This window comes from Nannospalax galili, unplaced genomic scaffold, assembly GCF_000622305.1.
Source record: "Nannospalax galili isolate Female #2095 unplaced genomic scaffold, S.galili_v1.0 scaffold1272, whole genome shotgun sequence".
Taxonomy (NCBI): Eukaryota; Metazoa; Chordata; class Mammalia; order Rodentia; family Spalacidae; genus Nannospalax; species Nannospalax galili.
The window spans coordinates 2,473,512-2,494,949 of record NW_008332402.1 but is presented as its reverse complement, the minus strand read 5'-3'; the positions used below and the strand labels follow the sequence as shown (position 1 = coordinate 2,494,949).

The 21,438-nt window shown below is 36.6% G+C and overlaps 2 protein-coding genes across 3 annotated transcripts in view; one reads left to right on the top strand and one right to left on the bottom strand.

Moving 5' to 3' along the window:
* The window catches only part of Abce1 (ATP binding cassette subfamily E member 1), a 28,360-nt gene extending 14,536 nt beyond the window's left edge, over positions 1–13,824 (top strand). Inside the window, exons 10-18 of the mRNA XM_008827483.3 lie at positions 323–444; positions 5,034–5,255; positions 6,111–6,170; positions 6,261–6,319; positions 8,629–8,739; positions 8,831–8,973; positions 9,099–9,221; positions 10,879–10,990; positions 11,953–13,824. Of these exons, the coding sequence (XP_008825705.1) occupies positions 323–444; positions 5,034–5,255; positions 6,111–6,170; positions 6,261–6,319; positions 8,629–8,739; positions 8,831–8,973; positions 9,099–9,221; positions 10,879–10,990; positions 11,953–12,000 (1,000 nt within the window). The 3' untranslated portion in view covers positions 12,001–13,824. The remainder of the gene's footprint in view (positions 1–322; positions 445–5,033; positions 5,256–6,110; positions 6,171–6,260; positions 6,320–8,628; positions 8,740–8,830; positions 8,974–9,098; positions 9,222–10,878; positions 10,991–11,952) is intronic.
* Positions 13,825–14,828: 1,004 nt separating this feature from the next.
* The window catches only part of Otud4 (OTU deubiquitinase 4), a 51,639-nt gene continuing 45,029 nt past the window's right edge, over positions 14,829–21,438 (bottom strand). For both annotated transcript variants that reach the window (XM_008827482.3, XM_029560823.1), the window contains 3 exons: positions 20,943–21,203; positions 20,031–20,071; positions 14,829–19,694 (listed from right to left, as the gene is read on the bottom strand). In XM_008827482.3, coding sequence (XP_008825704.1) covers positions 18,480–19,694; positions 20,031–20,071; positions 20,943–21,203 — 1,517 coding nt within the window. In that variant the 3' untranslated portion in view covers positions 14,829–18,479. The remainder of the gene's footprint in view (positions 19,695–20,030; positions 20,072–20,942; positions 21,204–21,438) is intronic.

Here is a 21,438-nt window from a genome sequence, read left to right as displayed (position 1 = left end):
GTTAAATAGTAAAATATTCAAACACTTAGGGAACATCTTGATTTAGTATTATAATTTTTCCCACTTTGTGAAGTTTACCAAAAAATATATATATATACTTACAAACTTTCATGTTAGCTGATGTTCTTTTTGTTTAGGAAAACGTTTTTAAATAAAGGCAATAATGAGCCTTGTATAAGAAAATACATTTTAGTTTTACTTGCTCTGGTCTTTATGCTTTTAAAAATTCTAAAAACTCTCAACTATAGTAAAAAAAAAATAATAATTGTGTTGGAGTCTTAGCTAATTATATATGTTATGTTAAATTTGTTTTGATTTTCAGATATATCATTGTGGTGGAGCATGATCTAAGTGTATTAGATTATCTCTCTGACTTCATCTGCTGTTTATATGGTGTACCAAGTGCTTATGGTGTTGTCACTATGCCTTTTAGTGTAAGAGAAGGTAACTTGAAAAACTATTTTCATATATGCTCTATTCTCTTCTGTAATACGTAGAAAATGTATTTTTGTTGATATAAGTAACTTGCTCTGGTAAATATGTGAAACATATTTGGGCATTTACTCATTTCAGAGAATGGAGTAGATTGTAAAGGTCATATCAAAGGTTTTGAGACTTTTCCTGTTGGGAGGGTAGAGATAGAGTTTATATTTGTCATCTTCAGATTTGTCTTTAATAGACCAGCACCTTTAACAAAGCTTAAAATTCATTAAGTTCCATCTTATTTTCATGTTTCAATTTTTTTTTTAAACAATAGGCTTTGGTATTTTGGTTTGGTTTTGATTTTTTATTTTATATATATGAGTGTTTTGCCTGCATGTAAGTGCAACCTTGTCATGCAATGCCCACAGAGCCCAGAAGAGGACATTGGATCCCCTGGAACTGGAGTTAGAGCTGGTTGTTAACCGCCATGTGGGTGCTGGGACCTGAATCTGGGTCCTCTGCAAGAGCAGCCAATGCTTTTAACCACTGAACCATCTCTCTAACCCCCAAGTTTTAATATAATTTGTTACTGTTGTATAGGTTTGTTTTTGGTTTTTTTCAAGACAAGGTCTCACTATATAGCCCTGGCAGGCTAGAACTCACTTTGTAGAACAGGCTGGCCTCAAACTCATAGAGATTCTCCTGCCTTTACCTCTTGAGTCCTGGGACTAAAGGCATGTATATCACAAAGCCCAACTCATATTTCAAATTTATCTATTATCCCTATCTTGTGTTGTGGAACTTAGGCTTTGTAAAAATCTAATAATAAAATTAGTATTTTTATATGTTTCAGAAAAGAGGGATTCTGATCTCTTCCATGTCTCCTTGCCTGTGCAAGTTAAATAAAAGTAGAAACTAAAAACTATTAAGTGACTCCTGAAAAAAATAGCAGTGTATTTTCCATCTTCTGTATCTTTACTCTTCATTTTTTTCTTTTCTTTTTGATTTTTTTTACTTGTTTTAGTTTTACTCCTCCCTTCCCTCATGTCTTAAGCTGATCACCTAGATCAGTGAGCCTGTATCTTAAAAAGACTATGAACCCAAGTGAGGTGGTACACAGTCCTAGCATTCAGGAGGCTGAGGCAGGTGGATCTCTGTGAGTTGCTGGTCTTGAAGCAAGTTTTTAGGAGACTGTGTCTCAGAAAAACAAAAACAAACAATGAAAAAAAAAATTTATATATATACACACACACACACACACACACACACATATATGAAACCATATTCTGGATGAAGAATAATTCAGATTGGCTTAGTGGTGATAGTTTAATTCTACCCCCCCCCTTAGTTATCTCTTCAAGGAAATTGAGATACCTAAGAAACTTGGGAAAACCTTAAATTGACACTGTATCGTAGCCTTTTCATAAGACATTGCCCGTTTTTATAATTTATTAGAAGTATATAAATATTTTCTTCAAAATGTATGTTTATAACTTACCTACTCGGTGATTAGTTGCATATTTTAAGGAAAACTTGGTAAGGTTGCCCCAGTGTTATTGCCGGTAGTCTTACGAAATTCTCTTTAAAATATGGACTAGGAATACCAAGATGGCTCACCACATAAAGGCTCTTGCTGCCAAGCCTGACGACCCAAGTTCAGTTCACAGGACCCACATGGTGGAGGAGAGAAACCATATCCCAAAGTTGTCCTCTGACCTCCACACATGCACCTTGGCATTTGTACACATGTACACAAACACACAGATAAATGTAATTTTTAAAACTTCTTAAAATAAATACTTAAAAAAAAAAGATGTGGGCTGGAGAGATGGCTCAGTGATTAAAAACACTGGCTGTTCTTGCAGAAGACCTGGGTTCAAATCCCAGCACCCACATGGCAGCTAACAATTGTCTGTAACTCCAGTTCCAAAGGGATCCAACAGCCTCTTCTGTCCTCCGCAGGCATTGCACAACACGGGTGCACTTACCTACATGCAGGAAATATACACATACACATAAAATTAATTGAACGAACAAATGAATGAATGAATGAATGAATGAATGAAGCGAACTGACAAGATGGCAGTGCTCCGTGCTTGCTATATAAGCCTACAACCTGAATTCAGTCAGCGAAACCCATGTAAAGGTAAAGAGACCTGAGTCCACAAAGTTGTCCTCTAGCCCCCAGGTATACCCGTACACACACATACATGCACACACTTAATAATTCTTAAATGATATCAAAACTAAACTTTTGAAGTTTTTCGTGGGATTGTGTTTTTGTTAGCTTTGCTTTTGTTTATTTTGTTGTTGTTTTTTTTTTTGGTCTTTGTCCTGGAACTCACTATGTAGACCAGGCTGGCCTTGAACTCACAGAGATCCGCCTGCCTCTGCCTTCCTAGTGCTGGGATTAAAGGCATGCGCCACCACGCCCGGCTTGTTTTTCATTTTTTTGAGACTGGAACACACTGTGTACCCAAGACTGCTCTCAGACTTATGGCAGTTCTTTTGACTGCCCTCAGATTCCTGAGTGCTAGTAGTACCATAGTGCGCCACCGTTCCCTGCTTAGAACCAGTTACTAATCTTTTCTCTTCAGTACTGTGCACTATGTTGTTTCATAATCAGGTTTATGATATAGGCACTCAGCAGTCATTCTTGAAGAATCCTAGTTATAAGTGCTCTAGCTAAATCGTGGGTCCTTGTGAGGTTTCTAATGTGCCTTATCTGTTGAAAATTGGTAAGAACGTCATCCTCCTTACTTTCTGATACTGAAATTCGTGTACTATATTTAAAATCTCTGAACTATATATGAAGATGATTATTGTTTGAACTTATTTTTAAGTTGACAGATAATGCAGTAAAAATTTAAAGACTACCTTAACTGTATTTTGATCAGTCACTTGTTTCTTTGAGCCTTCATTTCCTTAATTACTAGATTAGGCACTTGGACTGAATGGCTACTTCACCAAAGTTTTTGGTGTTTTTGTTTGTTTTTATTTTTTAAGGAAACTTTTATTTATATTTTATGTGAAGGTTATTCCTGTTTGTATATGAGTGTACCCATGAGTGCAGTGCCCACCAGAAGGCATCAGATGCCCTGGAACTGGAGCTAGGAGTTAGTTTCCATGTGGGTGCTGAGAACCAAACCTGGGTCAGTGCTCTTAACCATCTGAGCCATCTCTCCAGCCCCTGGTTTTAATTTTTTTTAACTTTACATTTGTGCTTTGGGTCTTTTTGTTTGTTTGTTTTTAAATACTTTGTTGTTTATTTTTATGTGTATGAGTATATTGCCTGCATGTTTGTAAGTGTACCGGTGTCAGGGTCTCACTTTGTAGCCCTGGCTGTCCTTGAACTCACTTTATAGATGAGGCTGGCCTTGAAATCAACAGAACTCCATCTGCCTTTGTCTTCCTAGATGGGATTAAAAGTGTGTGTTACTATGCCCAGCAGCATTTGTACTTTAAGGTTAAAAATGCTGCTTTTAGACAAATTGATTCACTCGTGTTTATTGTGCTCTAGGCTCAGTAGAAGTCTCTGATGTGGCTCTCAATCCAGATAGGATGAGGAATCTCTTTACTTCTTCAAGTCTTCCCCAAATTACAGCTGTTATCTTTGTCTTTGCTTATACATTGAAAGTATAACTAATTACTTATATTCAAATAATTGATTTCTATTTGCCATTATGAAGCCTACATTTTAGTAGAGAGGGATTTTCATGTAGTGTTATTCTTTCATCTACTGGAAGTAGATTTAAATAATGGTTGTTACTTTTGTGCAGCAAAAGTAAAAAGTAAGTTAGCTCGTTATTTAGTTTATGAAACTTCAAAATTAATCTGAAAAAATCTCAACAATAACATGCAAGTGCATGATTATTTCATCCAAAACAGTACTCATTAAATTTCTTATTTTAAAAATTATTCTGAAAGCTGTTTCATATCAGTTACTACCTGAAAATATTTTCTTATGTACTTCGATTTTTAGAGCAAAATGATTCTTTTTACCCTTTTTGTTTACATTTATATTATGTGTGTGGGAACACACATGCCACAATGTGCTTATGGAAGTCAGGGGTCAGCTTGCAGAAGATGGTACTCTCCTGCCACTGTGTGAGTTCCTGGAATCAAACTCACGTCCTCAGGCTTGGTGACAAGCACCTTTACCCACTGAGCCATTTTGCTGAGCCAAAATGACAATTTTGATGTAAAAAATATTGCAAAAATAACATCATATACTCTTGCATTAAACCTGGTGGGAAAAAATTGCATAATAATTTAATAGTGAATAACTAAAAATGTGTTTCACATATGGATATGGAACATAGATAATCACAGATTGTTTAAACTTAAAATGAAGCTTACATTATTTCATGATTATCTGGGTGAGGGGTGTTGGGCTTTTTGATTGCTCTGGCAGCCTTCTGAGAACTGGGATTACAGGTGTCATCCACCATGCCTAGCGTGCTTACACTGTTGGAACATGAAACTGGTGGCACTTCATTATATATAAACCTATTATCAAAGATCAGTAGACGTATAAAATCTGTGCATAGATTGATGCCAAGAATACTCTTAGTTGGTCTTTACTAATCTGTTCACAATTTTCTTAACAGGCATAAACATCTTTTTGGATGGCTACGTTCCAACAGAAAATTTGAGGTTCAGAGACGCATCACTTGTTTTTAAGGTAGCTGAGACAGCAAATGAAGAAGAAGTTAAAAAGATGTGTATGTATAAGTATCCTGGGATGAAGAAAAAGATGGGAGAGTTTGAGCTAGCAATTGTAGCTGGAGAGTTTACAGATTCTGAAATCATGGTGATGCTCGGAGAAAATGGTAAGTTCCTCATTTTGTGATAGGTAAAAGTCAGTTGTGTAAATTACCTATTCTGTGGGAAATGGACTCTGAGAATTGGCATCTGAGTTTTAATTCATACATTTGTTTCAAATTCACATTTTTGTGCCATTTACAAATTAAATCATGTTCATTCAACCAAGTTAATATTTCTTACTCATTTTTTCCATTGAAAATAAGGTCTTTGCTCTGTTTGCTGTGTATAAATTCACAAAAGGACTAGAAAAAAGGGATGAATTGGTAACTCAGAAAATTTTTTCCCTATATCCATGTGTCTTTTAAACTCAGAAAGTTCTATATACTTTGACAGTTTTGTTCCCAATATTTTCAATATTATATTGTCACTATAACTAAGATAAATTTGACTACTGAATGTCTGATGTTGCTTTTATGATTTAAGGGTAACAATTTGTATTTTAATCTTGCAGCTTATAAAATTGTAGAAGAAACATTTTATGTAAAATTTTTGCAATGTATCAGGTTTCAGTTAACCAATTTTTAGTTTGGTTGCAATTTTATATACTAGCCATAGATAGTTTCTATCATAAAATAATCTATACTACCCTTAATAGATTGTATGATAACTTAGCTAAATTTTAAGCTATCTCAAGACTTAAATTCTGTAGACTAAGTATTTGTTAGACTAGTCTTTATTCCACCTGATAAAGCTTAGACTGATACTTTACAGGTGAGATTTAAGTAGTTTCTTTATAATTCAGAATTCCATGGTGTTGATAGATATCTTTAAAACAAATTTTTCAGTTCATAACAAGTAGGAAATTATGATTTACTTGAAATTTGAAGGTTAATTGTTTTATGTTGTTGTTGTATTGCCAGGTACAGGTAAAACAACATTTATTAGAATGCTTGCTGGAAGGCTTAAACCTGATGAAGGAGGTACTGTCTTTTGACTCTGGCCCACAAAGTAAACTTTAAAGATCTGGACAGTTTATGTGTCATATTTACTTGTAACTTGTACTTTTCCAGGAGAAGTACCTGTTCTAAATGTCAGTTACAAGCCACAGAAAATCAGTCCCAAATCAACAGTGAGTTACTTTCATTTGGTTATTAAAATGTATGTATCTGCCTATACCTTTATTAATCTTTTGCTATAGTAATGGGTATAGTAAGGGTGGTAGAGTGTGTGTTTAAAATGAGTTAAGGCACTAGGTTCAGTATGTACCATACCCCCAAAATTACTATATTAAAATTCTTAGCCAAATTAGATTCTATAGTCACAGGCTGGCCTAGACTTTCCTGTGTAACTGACCTGTACCTCTCAATCGGCCTGCCTTTACTGCCCAACCCCTTTAAAAACTGTCATCTTTTTTCCAAGATACACCTTCACAGCCTTAGTGTGAACCTTTGCCTCAAAACATTCTTCCAAAGAAGAAATAGTAATGACCCATAAACAAGTGAAAAGAGGCTCAGCATCATTTCTATTAAGGAAATGTAAATAAAATCCACAGTGAATACCACTTCCTGACCATTAAGCTGACTAAAATCTAAAAGACAGTAGCAAGTATTTGTGAGGGTGTGTGGAAACTGGACTTTGTATTTGGGGTGTAAAGCTGCAGAACCACTGTGTAGTTATGTAAGGTCATTCAAAGAAATGAAATACTGATAAATGTTTACAAGTATGAAACTTGAAAATGTTAGGCTGAAGCAATAAGCCCCTTTGATTTCTGAAGATATTGTATGGGATTTAATTATTATACGTTAGTGCCTCAACACTGACTTTATGTTATTACATATTTCAAACAGCATGATCTTAAAACGATTATTTCTTCAGTATCACTTTGTATAACTTAATGCATCTTTCAGTTCTCATCAATGAAGCTCCTTCATGTAACAGAGGGCCAGAAAAGCACAAGGTCACAAATGGCCAAAACACAGAATAAGAGTCTGCAGTGTGGGTCCTTGGACAGGACTCCTATATCAAAATCCACCCACCCAGGGCTCAGGGACCATTGCGGGAGACGGGCAGAAGGATTGTAAGAGCAAGGAAGGAGGTGCATGACCATAGAGAAATAGTCCCACAGGTGCACCTGGGACATATGAACTTAACAGCAATGGCGTCAACATGCACCAGACCCATGCAAACTTAAGCAGACAAAAACTCAGCACAGAACTGTGGAAATGAGCAGGCCCCAATCATAGTCAAAGAATTATTGGCAGCTGATTATTGCTGGGTGAGGAAGAGCTGATCTTCTTAAAGGGAGGGACTGTAGATAGGCTGACTAGATCCCAGTGGATGAACATGCACTGAGAGACAGCTGAAGACACTAATACCACATAATAGGCCTTAATACAAATAACAGAATGTATCAATTCCAGTGGGGAGACTACGGGAGGGTTCCAGAGGGGAAGGGGGTATAAAGATGATTTTCTGTATGAAATACACAAAATCAATAAAAATTTTTAAATTGAAAAAAAAAAAAAGGAGCCGGGCATGGTGGTGCACGTCTTTAATCCCAGCCTTTAATTCCAGCACTCGGGAGGCAGAGGCAGGCAGATCTCTGTGAGTTCAAGGCCAGCCTGGTCTACACAGCAAGTTCCAAGATAGATAGGGCTACAGGGAGACCCTGTCTCAAAAAAGACCAAAAAAAAAAGAAACCACACAATTCATAAAAATTCATAAATGTGCAACAAAAGCAAAAGACAAAGCCCAGCATACAGGGAAGAGTCAAAGCAAAAGTCCTGTTTTCCTATCTCTAGTGTTAAAAATAAACTTCTTTAACACTTAAGAAAAAAGGTGTTACTACACTCCTAAAAGCCATCCTAGGGTTAATAGCTATCACGGTGCACTTTGTGTTTGACTCCCACAGATTATCCAAGATTCATAAATCCACTTTGATAATTAGAATTCCTGTTCTTAAAGATTTCTCCCAAGGCTGGAGAGATGGCTCAGTGGCTAAGAGCACTGGCTGCTCTTGCAGAGGTCCCAGGTTCGATTCTCAGCACCCCCATGGCAGCTAACAACCATCCATAACTCCAGTTCCAGGAGACTCCGACACCCTCTTCCAACCTCCACGGGCATTGCACGCCATGGGCAATGCATCCATACACATAAAATAATTTTAAAAATAAAATGTTTTTTAAAAATACAATCATTTACAATGCTTTGTTTTTAAATTTTAAGATTATTGTTACTTTTTGACTTACTGTACATGATTGCTGTTTAATAGAAAGCCATAAAATGAGCTAGATGATGAATAAGCATTAAAACTAGAATTGGTTTATGTTGGTGGCTAAGTGAAATCATTTTGCTCTGGAGTTTAGCGTTCAGATTTATAAATACAAGCGTTCTTTCCTAATAATTTAGCATTAAAATGCTTTTTTCCATTAAAACAAGGGAAGTGTTCGCCAGTTACTACATGAAAAGATCAGAGATGCTTACACACATCCACAATTTGTGACTGATGTAATGAAGCCTCTGCAAATTGAAAACATCATTGATCAAGAGGTATTCTGACATACTTATTTTTAGAATTTTGTGTATTTCATTATTTTTGATTTTGGGTATCTCCATGCGTTGCTAACTTTTTTTCACTTAGGTACAAACATTATCTGGTGGTGAACTTCAGCGAGTAGCTTTAGCTCTTTGTTTGGGCAAACCTGCTGATGTCTATTTAATTGATGAACCGTCTGCATATTTGGACTCTGAACAAAGATTGATGGCAGCCCGGGTTGTCAAACGGTAAAAGTCTTGCTTCTAGCATACCACTTTTGATTCATACACTGGCATACAAGTGTGCCTAATAAAAAATTTGACTATTTTGTGATTGAGAAGCTATCAAAATTGTTCAAATTACTGTGTTCTAGTTTCATACTCCATGCGAAGAAGACAGCTTTTGTTGTGGAGCATGACTTCATCATGGCCACCTATCTAGCAGATCGAGTTATTGTTTTTGATGGTGTTCCATCTAAGAACACAGTTGCAAACAGGTAAAATTACTCTTTGAAATGTTCAGAAGTAAATTGTAAGTAAATTTGTAATTAAATTTGTAAGTAATTTGTAAGTAAATTTGCAGAAAACTTATTCATAGCGGTTTTTGTTTTTAACTAAAGAGATAACAGTAACCCAGTTTCCTCTTCTGTGACGCCGAATATTATTCTTATGCAATACTCGATTGGGAACGTCCAATAGTTTTTAGGCTATAGTATAGAACCACTGACCCAGGTAGATAATCATAAAAGGCTCTAGATCCCTTTTCCTCCAACTTATAGATTTTATTAAGAAAGTTTTGTGGGCTGGAGAGGTGGCTCAGCAGTTAAGAACACTGACTATTCTTGCAGAAGACCCAGGTTTGAAAGCCAGCGCCCACATGGTAGCTAACAACTGTCCATAACTCCGACAGCCTCTTCTGACCTCCTTGGGCATTGTGCAACAGGGTGCACTTACACACATGTGCAACAGGGTGCACTTCTACCTATGTGCAGGCAATACACACATACACATAAAATAAAAATAAAATATCTTAAAAAAAAGTTTTGTAATTCCTTAGAAACTTGAACAAAGTCCAAAGGGATCAACAAAATATGCCCAACTAATACTATATGCCCAACTAATAGGTGCTAGCGACAAAGCTCACCTTTTTCCTCATTTTTCTTGACTAGCTTGATTGTAATATAGAGGAATCTACCATTCAGAAACTTATTTGAGCCAGGCATGGTGGTATAAGCCTTTAATCCGAGCACTTGGGAAAGAGAGGCAGGCAGCTGTGGCTATAGGGGGACCCTGTCTCAAAACCAAAATAAAAGGTATTTCATTGGATTGTGTACAGTCACCAGTACGCAAACACTTTGGGCCCATAAATAAGTAATTTCATTTGCTTCTAACAGAATTTCCTGACATTAGAGGAGGAGGATGAAACTGCTATTTGAATAGTTCTTCCAAGAAATAAAAGTACCATGCTTCCCAGAATTCCTTTGTTTTCATGTGAAATTCTTTGGTCAGTTGAGAATATATGTTCCTTTCAGGAAATTTAAGTATATAAAACTTATTTCTTCACATAATGATCTTTACTTTTTATTTACAAATGCTTTATAATGTTCCAACCTGATACTGTTATTTAAGAATTAACTCAGGTAAAAATTAAGCATAAAAGTTTTTAATAAAAAATAAGTATATAATTTTCCCTTCTCTGCCTTAATAACCTAAATCTAACATTTTTAATAAATTATATTCTCCCCTAAAAATGTCATTTGAAGTCCTATAAGCCTCCTTATTAATAACATCTTGCTTTTATTAATACTTATGGCAAGGGCTAGTTTATGGCAGGGGCTAATATTAACTCATGGTGGAGTGCTTACCTCACACATACAAAGGTTCCTGCATTTGATCTCCATTTCTGCAAAAAATACTGTCTTAATGTTTCTTTTCCTATGCCAGAAATGCAGATTGTTTTGCACAGAAATATTATAACCAAGCAAATTATGATAGTTCAAATAAGGCCATTTCTAGCCCTAAGGTAGGTGCAGCTGTTGTGGTCGGTGGTGTTATCCCTGTGGTTGGTGATTGGGGAATTAGAGGCAGTAGTGGATCTTAGTACCTTTCATTCCAGAACGTAATAAATCACAATTGTAAATTTGTCTCCCCTAGTCCTCAGACACTTTTGGCTGGGATGAATAAATTTTTGTCTCAGCTGGAAATTACATTCAGAAGAGATCCAAACAACTATAGACCACGAATAAATAAACTCAACTCAATCAAGGTATCGTTTCAGTTTTTTTTTTAACATTGTCATATTTACAGGCAGCAGCTGTATCTGTGGTTATCTGTTAATAATGTGTGTTCATTTATAAAAAACAGTACATTGTGCCATTCAAAGTAGCTTTGTGGAGTTTTATTAATGAAGTTTTTGAGAATACTTTAACCAGTTTCTCGTTTTTGTTTTTCAAACCATAATTAAAAATGACTATTTTCAGTCTGAACCAGCTCTTTCATTGATAAAATTCTGAACAGAAAACATTGTTAGATTAATTGGCAGGTTTTTTCTTAGTAGGACATAAAATAATTGTGCACCCCACTTTGAGTTTCCTAGAGGACAAAGATTGATCACCCAAAAAAGTGAATGAACTCTGAATCTAAAAGCACTTCCTGTTTGTACTCGTTTGCAGCTCCTACTCAGACTGTACCTGTCACCCTGCACCATCATTTTAACACTTTTATAAGTATGTTAGGCATTACTTGTAGTCCTAGGTTTACTAATCTGGGAGGTCCAGAACACCTATCTGGATTCCAGTACAATCTCATGTGATTGATGAAGAATGATAGACATTACCATAAAACGAATCTTTCCCCAGTTCGAACTGAGAAGAGAACATGAACTTCTTGTTAAGCATTGGGCACACTTTATAGTCTTGTTGGGAATGAGAAGCTGGGCAGGGAGGTTAAATGGATTGATGCTGGCCATTCTATAAAATGTTTGATTTTTAAATACAGCTTGGATATCAGCTTTTTGCACCTTGAGCTTAAATGTGGAATGAAGTAGTTTTCCCCAAGAATATTAACAGTTTTATCCACGTAAGGTATATCTTGTATAAAGGGAGTTTCCTAGGGCTGGTATGTGAGATGTTCTAAGAGATGAACACTAAGTAACCCCTTGGGTGAATTTCTACAAATTCGTGTCGGAAAAGTGGTACTGATTTATTTTTGTTGCTTCTTTGTTTTTAGGATGTAGAACAAAAGAAGAGTGGAAACTACTTTTTCTTGGATGACTAGACTGACTCTGAGTCTCAATAAGCCATTTATTTCCTGGGATTTTTATCATATAAAACTTTAATCAGGTTTCATGGCCCCACATACTCTGGAGCTTGAAAGTATGATTTTTCTTAAGTGACATCAGAAGCCAGTTTTATTGTAAATTAGCCTAAGAACTTTTTCTGTTCTTAAGGATAAAGCCCTTTTTATGCATAGTATGCTAAAATGAAGACTAATTTCAAACTATACAAATTACTTCCAAGTTTTTGTGATCTGGGAAGATTTTCAATTCATGTATCATATTCATGTACCAAATGCTTATTAGTGTTGGCCCCGTTTAAAAATCTTGAATAAGATCTGTACTTACCTGGTTTGCCAAATAATGGTAGCATAATGAAATTGCCCTATTTTATAAGGCAGGCAGATCATACTGATGAAGCTTGATAAACATTGGAATTATATTTGCTATGTTATTAATATTTGCACGCTTCCAATTTAGATTGTCTACTACAAAACACCATTGTTGGAAGATAGGTGTTTGCTGCCAACTTACAAATTGTTTTTAATGAGCTTTTGGTGCTTTTGAACATCTGTCAAAAAATTATTTCAATGCCCTAACTTTAACTATGGATTTTTCAGTTTTCACATTCTATAATTGTCATTTTGTAAGCATAAATTTAATCACTACTGACCAAGATTTAGGAAGAAAAAAAAAACATTTCTAAAGAATATATGCTTCCTTTGAACTGCCGTGTCTGCTCATGCCGGGGAGATGGCTCAGTCAGTAAAATGCTGGCTGCACAAAACCCGCATGGACCCACGGTGCCGACTTAAATACTGGCCATGGCATACTAGGCAGATCCCAGAGCTCACTGGCCGGCCACCCTAGCAGGACTCTAAACTCTGGGTTCCATGAGACCTTGTCTCAAAAACTAAGGAGGAAAGCGATTGAGGAAGATACCGGACATCCTCTGACCTCTACATGCATATGTGCACACCCACTTGCACACAAGAGGGAAAAAAACTACATACTCAACATCTTTACAGTTGGTGCCTAAGTATCTGGATTTTAGTGGGGTTTTCTGTGTAGTCAAGGGGTGACTGAATTTCTTTCTGATCATCCTGTCCCACCAAGTGTGCTGGGTGTATGCGGTGTTGGAGCTTCATGCATGCGAGGCAAGCACTCTACAACTGAGCTCCACCCCAGCTGTGTGTTTTTATATGGACTACAGATTTTCTATCAGGCAACCAAGGACAACCTTAAAACCACTTCTCCACTGAATGCAAGAAGAAGCAATACAATGTGTCCAGTGCTCCCATACATACTCATTTCTAAGTTTGAGCACCAGGACGTTATCCAGTCCTTACAAATATGCTGATGGAATTAACTTACAAGGAAGAGGATTTATGATTAATAATGAAGCAGGCCAGAGAAGAAAATCGAATTATTTGACAAGATCTTAACATACAACCTCGAAAAGAACCTTTGTTTTAACTGGACCCCCTTAGACCTAAAAACGAATTTATATGAATAATGCATAAATATGTTGTAAAAGAATTAAAATATACAGAAGTATATGGAATAAAATATCCATTACCCTTCTCAGAGATTACCAGTGTTTGGTTATTCTTTATGTTTCTATGCACTTAATTAGTGTGAACAAGCAAAGGGTTTATTTTTACCTAAGTGGGATTATATTAATGTAAGTGATTCTGTTTACAGGCAGGTTAAATTTGTGGTTATTTCAGATACACTGAATGAGACAATGTTTTTATTTACTGATTTCTTATCCTGTTCTAAAGAAGAAAACATGTTAAAATAAAAGCAAAGTTCTTTCAACTTAATTGCTGATGACAATATATGTATGTGTTAATAAGGTAGTATTTTCCATGCAAATGAAATTTGAAAACAATGGCTTTGGATTTGTCTTTGTTTTGATTTGTCTTGGGCCCTTTTGAGGCTCACAGAGATCCGCCTGCCTCTGCCTCCTGAGTGCTGGGATTAAAAGCATATGCCACCACGCCTCGCTTAGATATTCTTAAAATTTTATATAGCAATAGAAAGGCCTGTAACTGCTAACACAGGAGTTTGTCTATAAAATCAGTATTAACAATGCAAATTAAATGTACGGTTACATACATTACATGCAGACAATACAGCCATATACATAAAATTATAAACTATTAAAAAATAGTTTAGTGAACTAATCACTGGTGCCACTTTGCCGTCTCTTCCAAGGTCAGTCTATCAAGTATCTGCATTGAAGGATCATTGTTCTGCTTCCCAAGGAAACCTTAAACAAGCACTGACTTGACGGTATTCTTGGGTAAATTATTTGGTGATGAATATGAAGTTAACAAAATTGGCTTTTCAGGGCTGAGGTACTGTAATTCAAAGAATGCTTGCTTTGCCTAGCACCACAAAAATGCAAAAAAAGGAAAACCTTACTGCCCTGTTTTCAGTTTCGTACTTCAAAAAGCACATTATTGAACACAAGTTGAAAAAAAAATTAAAGGAAAGTCCTTAATGTATAAATTCTTAGGTATTCTGCACATTCCCATTTTAATGGCTGCTGAAAAGGATAGAATGTGTGCTGTAAAATCAGTACTCCCGGGTTCAAGTACAAACTCCACTACAGCACTTAGTGATCTCAGCTTGTATACGGTAGGGACAGTAACAGTACCCATCACATAAGCTATAAATCCAGTTTTCAGTTTCCCTGCTATAAATGTGTTCTAGCATGAAAAATAAATGGAAACCATCTTACTTTAAAGAGTTTACTAAAACTTACATGTGATATGTTACTTGGCTACCCCAGGACTAAAGAATCAAGACCACAATCAACAGACAAAATTGAATATATGCACAGTTTTATATGTAATGCAGCATCACACCATGTAGGGCATTCACTCTTATTTTATACATTCAGAGAGTTTGAAACACTTCTTAAGGCTACAAAACAGAACATAGAAAAATAAACAGGAATATATTCAACACTTACAAAAGGTGATATGATAAAGAATATAAAGTACTATTTTCCTTTCAACACTTCAAAAGATATGTATAGATATGTATAGACACTTTTTTACAAGTAACATCACAAATCACATCTTCACATGCTTACAAGTATTATTTGTACTCAGTGTAAGGCTAGTATTTTTCAGACATAAATTTTTTCTAGCTCTGTAACAATGCAATTCTTAATCCATTCAAGTAAGTTCAACCCCAAAGTTGCTGCTTCTCAGCATTAAGACATGCACCCACCCCTCTTCTAGGATTTTCTAAAACTTGTAAATTTCAGAGGAAGGAACATCTTTTTTTAAAAAAAAAAAAAGTCCCAATTAGTGGGAGAATAATAAGTAAATGGCCAATATTGATTAGGAAAACTTTTTTTTTGAAACTGACATACTAGAAGCCATAATTAAGATTTTAAAAAATAAAAATAGTATTTAGACATAAAATACAACAAACAGAAAAAGTATAGCCAAATCTGCTTTCTCTTCTGCTACACTAGAATGGACCTTACTTAGTACCCACAAGTGAAACAGTTTACCTCATCTAAAACTGGAGGTAAAATAAATGAGGCAAAAATAAATATTGCTAGTTTCTAAGATGGCTGAGTATTTTCTAAACCAGAAATGTTTAGAAAGGAACTTTATTGCACCAAATCAATCGCAAGCAAGTTTGCAGTTCACAGGCATTTTAATTCACCCTTCAGAGGAAACACCACACTCCACAAGTAGTTTCCAGCAAATAAACTGCCTCAGCACTGCGGTTTGTGAAAAGCCTACTCCTATCATGGAGAGACAAGAGTATGAGCTTAGTTCTGCCATGAAGTGGACGTGTACGAAACAGCGCAAGGATACACATTGGCCAGCATCCTGCTGGCCAAGGAACACAAATGGAAAATGAATTTTGAGGGGAAATGAGGGACAGACAATACTGAGAGGAAAGAGGCTGAGCTGAAATTCAACTAAAGCAAAACAGGTGAGCAGTGGTCAGTTTAAGCATCTGTTCAAAATGTATCTGATCACAAGGTGTCGCTGATTCCCAATTACAGTACAAATGACTCAGTTGTCACTGTTCTCATCTAGCGATATGCCAACATGTACTCTGACAGTATGAAGGACAAAAGCTTGCTTGGCCCTAGTTTGACCTCAGCATAAGGCAAAATCCCCTGGATGAATACATTTAAAAACATACCTAACAAAAAACTCACCTTATGCAAAGATTGCTAATTTGTAGCTACAAAAGTCAGAGTTCCTCTACAGAGGTCACTGAGAAAAGTACCACATGCTAGAATTCTCTTTCACCACTGATCCATAATATCAAGGTTAGATGAGGAAACAGGAAGCAAATCAGTGTTTCTCTCAGGAGCTATGGAGCACTGTTACTTCATTGAGGTAAGATAGGAGTGACAGGAAGCAAACAGTATTTCTTCCCTATCCAATTTTCAAACACTTCCACAAACAGATCAAACCCCAGTCAATAATAACATGAAGGACATTGGAAAGAGCTACTTCTTTTGGACTCCTGAGACCAAACATCAAACTAAAATTTTAAATCTGGTATTTATCAAAAGGTGATTTTCATAATAAAAATTGCTGGACAAGCTAATCCTACATAAAAAACCATGAACTAAAAGTAGATCCTCTAAATTTCTTATGCCATACATAATTCAGCCATTGATACTACAACACTGGCTTAAGCAGAACCTCTTACAACCATTCTGACTTAGACACTGACAACAAACTCAATGGGTCCTGTCAAGAATTTTTGCTGCAATGTCCCAGTCTATACAATTTTTTTCCTAGCACCATCATAATAAAATGTTATCTTTCAAAGTGCTCACTAAAATCCTGTTACAAAATATCTAAATGCTAATCACTATTCAAATCAGCAGTCACAGAGACATTAGGGTAATTAAAACAGTACAGAGGTAAACAACCATTATTACAGTACAGTGGAGACATTGAACCTAGCTGACATCCAATCATTCCCACAAGTTATCACAGAACCCAGAAAACCTGTCTACTTCAGTTTGTCAAATTCAAGTGAATTGTATTTGCTTTTAAAGTATCTGCCCCCCAAAATAAAAGCCACATCTCCTTTCGACTAGGTACATTACACATGACATGCAAAGAAAAATCACTACCATATTATTTGCATAGCACTCAAACTTCCTGATCAAAAGGTAATCTCAACGTAAAAAAGGGCAAATTTTCACATTGGTATGTACAAATAAGAAACAAGCTACAGTTAGTTTTACAAAATAACACAGATGCATGAATACTGTGTTAATTCAGAGTCCCATCTCCAAATGAGAACAGAGTGCAACATGCAAAGGAGCCTCTAGTGAACACAGGAGACTGGAAGAAGCAGGGTGAGACGTTCCCCATGAGTAACGGGCTACAAAATGCAAAGCAGAGTCATTTTCTAGCAGCATCCTCCAGAGACGAACTAGAAGATACAATCATCTTTTTGTACAGTAATTCCAGCTATGACAAGTTGAACATGCAAATGTAAAGTAAAAAACACAACCAATGGTGCAAGGAGTAAACAAAACACTAACTTGCTAGAGAAGCTATCAAGCTAAAAAAAATTTAACATTTCTTCTCACAAAATATTTAGAATCTGTCAGTGCATTAGTGTTAAAGTGGCATTAAAAAAAAGACTCTGCAATTCTAACAGATGCAGATTATTTTCAAAATGCATAGCATCTACATTTCTTTCGAGTAGGCACCATGATACTAAACCAGTGCTAAGGATTCTTGATGGGAACAGCCATTTCACTGGATTTCCTACTATTTCTTAAACATCTCTTCTTGTATGCAATCTCAAGTTCAACAAATACTCACCAAAATTCAAAAATATATCCTATGAATATTAAAAGAACTATATACAACAATTCTAAGACACAGGTTAATAGGCTGCCTCGTGTGTAATAGTAAAGAGAAGACAATTATTCAAGTTTGACAGATACTGAGATGAAAGGCCTTTGGGTTGGAAGCATATTAAAAGACAACAGTGTTTTAGGCTGAGAAATGTTTGAGCCCAGTTTATGACTAAGGCATTGCATAATAAAATATACATTTCTATTTGGTGCAATGTTATGTTTTGGAATCTATAGTGTGTTGAGTGGTTTATTTTCTTGTGACTTAAGTCAACACTAAAAAGCACACATTTCCAACATTTCAAATCAAACTTACAAAAGAAAAAAAACTAAGTCTATGATCTGAGCTGTTTATAAAAAATACTAAACTCATGTTTACTTTTTATGGGCCAGTTACCCAACAAATTTTGAATAAGGAAAATGACAACGCCAGAAATTCACCTATCCCTTAAACTCATATCCACAATCTCATCCAGAATTGGTACAAGGGTACAGGGAGAAGGGAGGACATAGTTCCAATTTGGGTTTTTATTTTAATGTCATTTTTAAAGCCTTCAGAAATACCACCTAAAAAAGCCTTCTGCTCTACAGTATGAGCAATAAGCACTAAGTGTGTTGTCCCCTGTGGCCATCTCCCATCCCTGATCTCCTCCTATCTCCCCTGTATGGGCGTCCTCTGGCATTTCGATGGTACTGATAGCCTTCATCCCGGTTTCTGTTAGGCTGCCCTTTCCAGGACTCCTCACCTCTCACGTGCTGATATCCACCTCTACCAGAATAGCCCCAATCACTTTTGTATTTCCTGCTTCCATAAGTTTGATTATAGAACTGCTTGGATCTGCCACTTCTCAGAATATTGGACACTTCGTTTTCATCTTCTGAACTCTCTTCCTTTGGTCTCTGCACTCGATCCACAGAGTTGGCCCCAGGGCTGACCACATCAGCAGCAGTCTTGGTATCTTTTGTTTTCTCTGGTTTTTCTTTCAGATTTTGAACGGTCGGCTTAGGCTCAAGCTCAACAGGCATAGTTTCTCTTTCTCTGTTTAAAATCTGAGTGGGAAGATGAGCCTTTTCCTCTGCTCCAGGAGAAAGAGCAGCTAAAGTCATATCTGCCTTTCGTGTCTGGGACGACTGTTCCACCTGGCCTTCGTGCTTGCTGCTCACACTTGCTTCAGAGAGAGTGTGTGCACCTTCAACTCTGGTTTCTGGAAATTCCTCAACTGCTGGGACAGAAGCACAGTCTTTAGACAGATCCAGATTTTCCAGGGGCAAATCTAATTCTCCTTTATCATCAGAGGATAGGACAATATTTTGCCTCATTACAGGATTTTCTACAAATCCCTGAAAAGGGTACCCATACCAAACATGAGGAAAGAAAGGAGGAGCGATGGGAACTGGACCTAAGAAAGGGTTAGGTCCAAAGGAAGGTTGTGGGTACATGTTCTTGCCATTTAGTGATTCTTCATACTCAGCATGAAGAAGCTGCCCAGGGTTTTCAGATTCAAGTTCAGGTTGGTAAGACAGTTGTCCATGACTTTCTGACACCTGAGATGGAGGGATAACTAGAGGTGAAGAAAACGCCGGAGGTCCAATCTCTGCCTGTGGCATCTGACCATTAACACTGGCCTCAGGGTGCATAGAAAAGTGTGCATCAGTACATGTGCAATCACTTTCACTCTGTGCAGGAGGAGCTTCTTGGAACCAAGAATTCTGAGGATACACAGGAACTGAGACCTTTGGGTACATTCTGCAGGCTGCCATATAGGCCTGGTGCAGAGGATACAGATAAGAATGTGGGGCCCACATAGGACAACTATATGCCTGAAAGACAAAAAAAAGTAAAATAAACAGGAATAATAGCAGAGGTTAGGAAGCTATCTATCTAAAAGTACTTAGCTCAAGCAAAGTCTCTCTTGCCTACAAAGAACTCAGATCGTCTCTATAATTCCCCACAGTAAGGGCATTTCCAGGGAATTAGTTTGTCCCTAATATAGTCCCCAAGGTCAAGCCAACACCAATTAAGGGGAAAAGGAAGCAAAAACTAGAATATAAATAACATTTGGTAAACCTTAGGTTACTGATAGATTAAACTAATACCATTTGAATAATAAAATTTAATATTAAGAAAGCAACTTTAAAATGATAAAATGCAAATACCTTTACACCAAGATTGAAGAAGAATCGAAGAATGTTCTTATCTAAAAATTTAAAGAAATCATTCACTAAAACTGTACGTTCACAAAGCTTTTCTATTCTTCACCACTATTCACTGCAGTTCTAAACATGAATTTCCTGCCAGAACTGAGTTCTCTGGCCTATAGAGTAAAACACAAAAATGGAAACATACCCCCAAACAAAGCTGCTATTAGATGGTAATTCTAGGTTTGCTCTTTTTCCCTGTATTAAGATCTAAGTTCCCAAATAACTGAGTCTATGTGATTAAATTCAATCTGGGAGAAGGAAATTCAGGAGGACATTGTATTATTCATGTCCTCTGCAAGGCTTTAAAAATTACAAAAGGAAAACACTGGGGAAAATGTAAGATCTCCATAAACCAAGTCAAGCATTTGGTGGTATACACCTATAACCCAGTGCTCAGGAGGCTGAAGCAAGAATGCAGTTACAGGCCAACCTGGGCAACAGTAAGACACTGCCTGAAAATATAAAAATAAAAGCTGAGAAATAGTTTCAAAGCTGTTTATGGGAAAAGTTATGCAGGAAAGGCTTTTACTAAGCCGAAAAAAAATCATTTATCTTCCTAAGACCAAGCTAAAACAGTACTGAATAACAAGATTTTTTTATTCCTTTTCTTTTTTTAAGACAGGGTTTCCCAGCTGGACTAGAACTCACTATAGAAAACAGGTTAGGTTGAGCTTGATCTCACAGATTCTTCTGCCTGTTTCCGAAGAGCTGGGTGATGGGATTAAAGACATGCGCCACCACACAGTCCAATGAACTGCCAAACCTCTGCTGTCTTTCCTGATTGAGCCCTTTCTCTGGCCTCTACTTACATCTTAAAATCAACACACCCCCCATGTATATCAATCTGAAACTGGAGAAGAATCTCACCTTTAGGCAGGTCCTCGCCAGTCTGACACAGTGAGTAAGGTGGTGCAATGGCTCGATCTCCCTTTTCACTATAAGGAAACCCAGGATACAGTGGGTCTTGATAAAGGCTCATTGTCTGAGGCAAAGGCATTAAGGGCTGGTTAACTGCCTGTATTGACACAGGAACTGGCGAGGGTGTTAAATGAGCTTGTGACACAGCAGTATCAGGTCCAGTGGTCAAAGTCTGTGTCACTGATAAAACAGGAATTTGAGCAGGGACACCTAAAAAAGAGAGGGAAAGAATCAGACTACAAAAAGGTGAAGATCATTTTCCTCTAGAAATAATACTGCACTATTCAAATACCTGGTAAATTAGTGTGTAGTTAAGATACCTAAAGTACTTTTAAGACCAATCCAAGACCCACTGGACACAAAGGAAATAAGCTGAGTCACTATCTTCTAACTATAGCTCTCAAAAAAAAAAAAAAAAAAAAATTCTTTAAAAAAAAATTCCTGA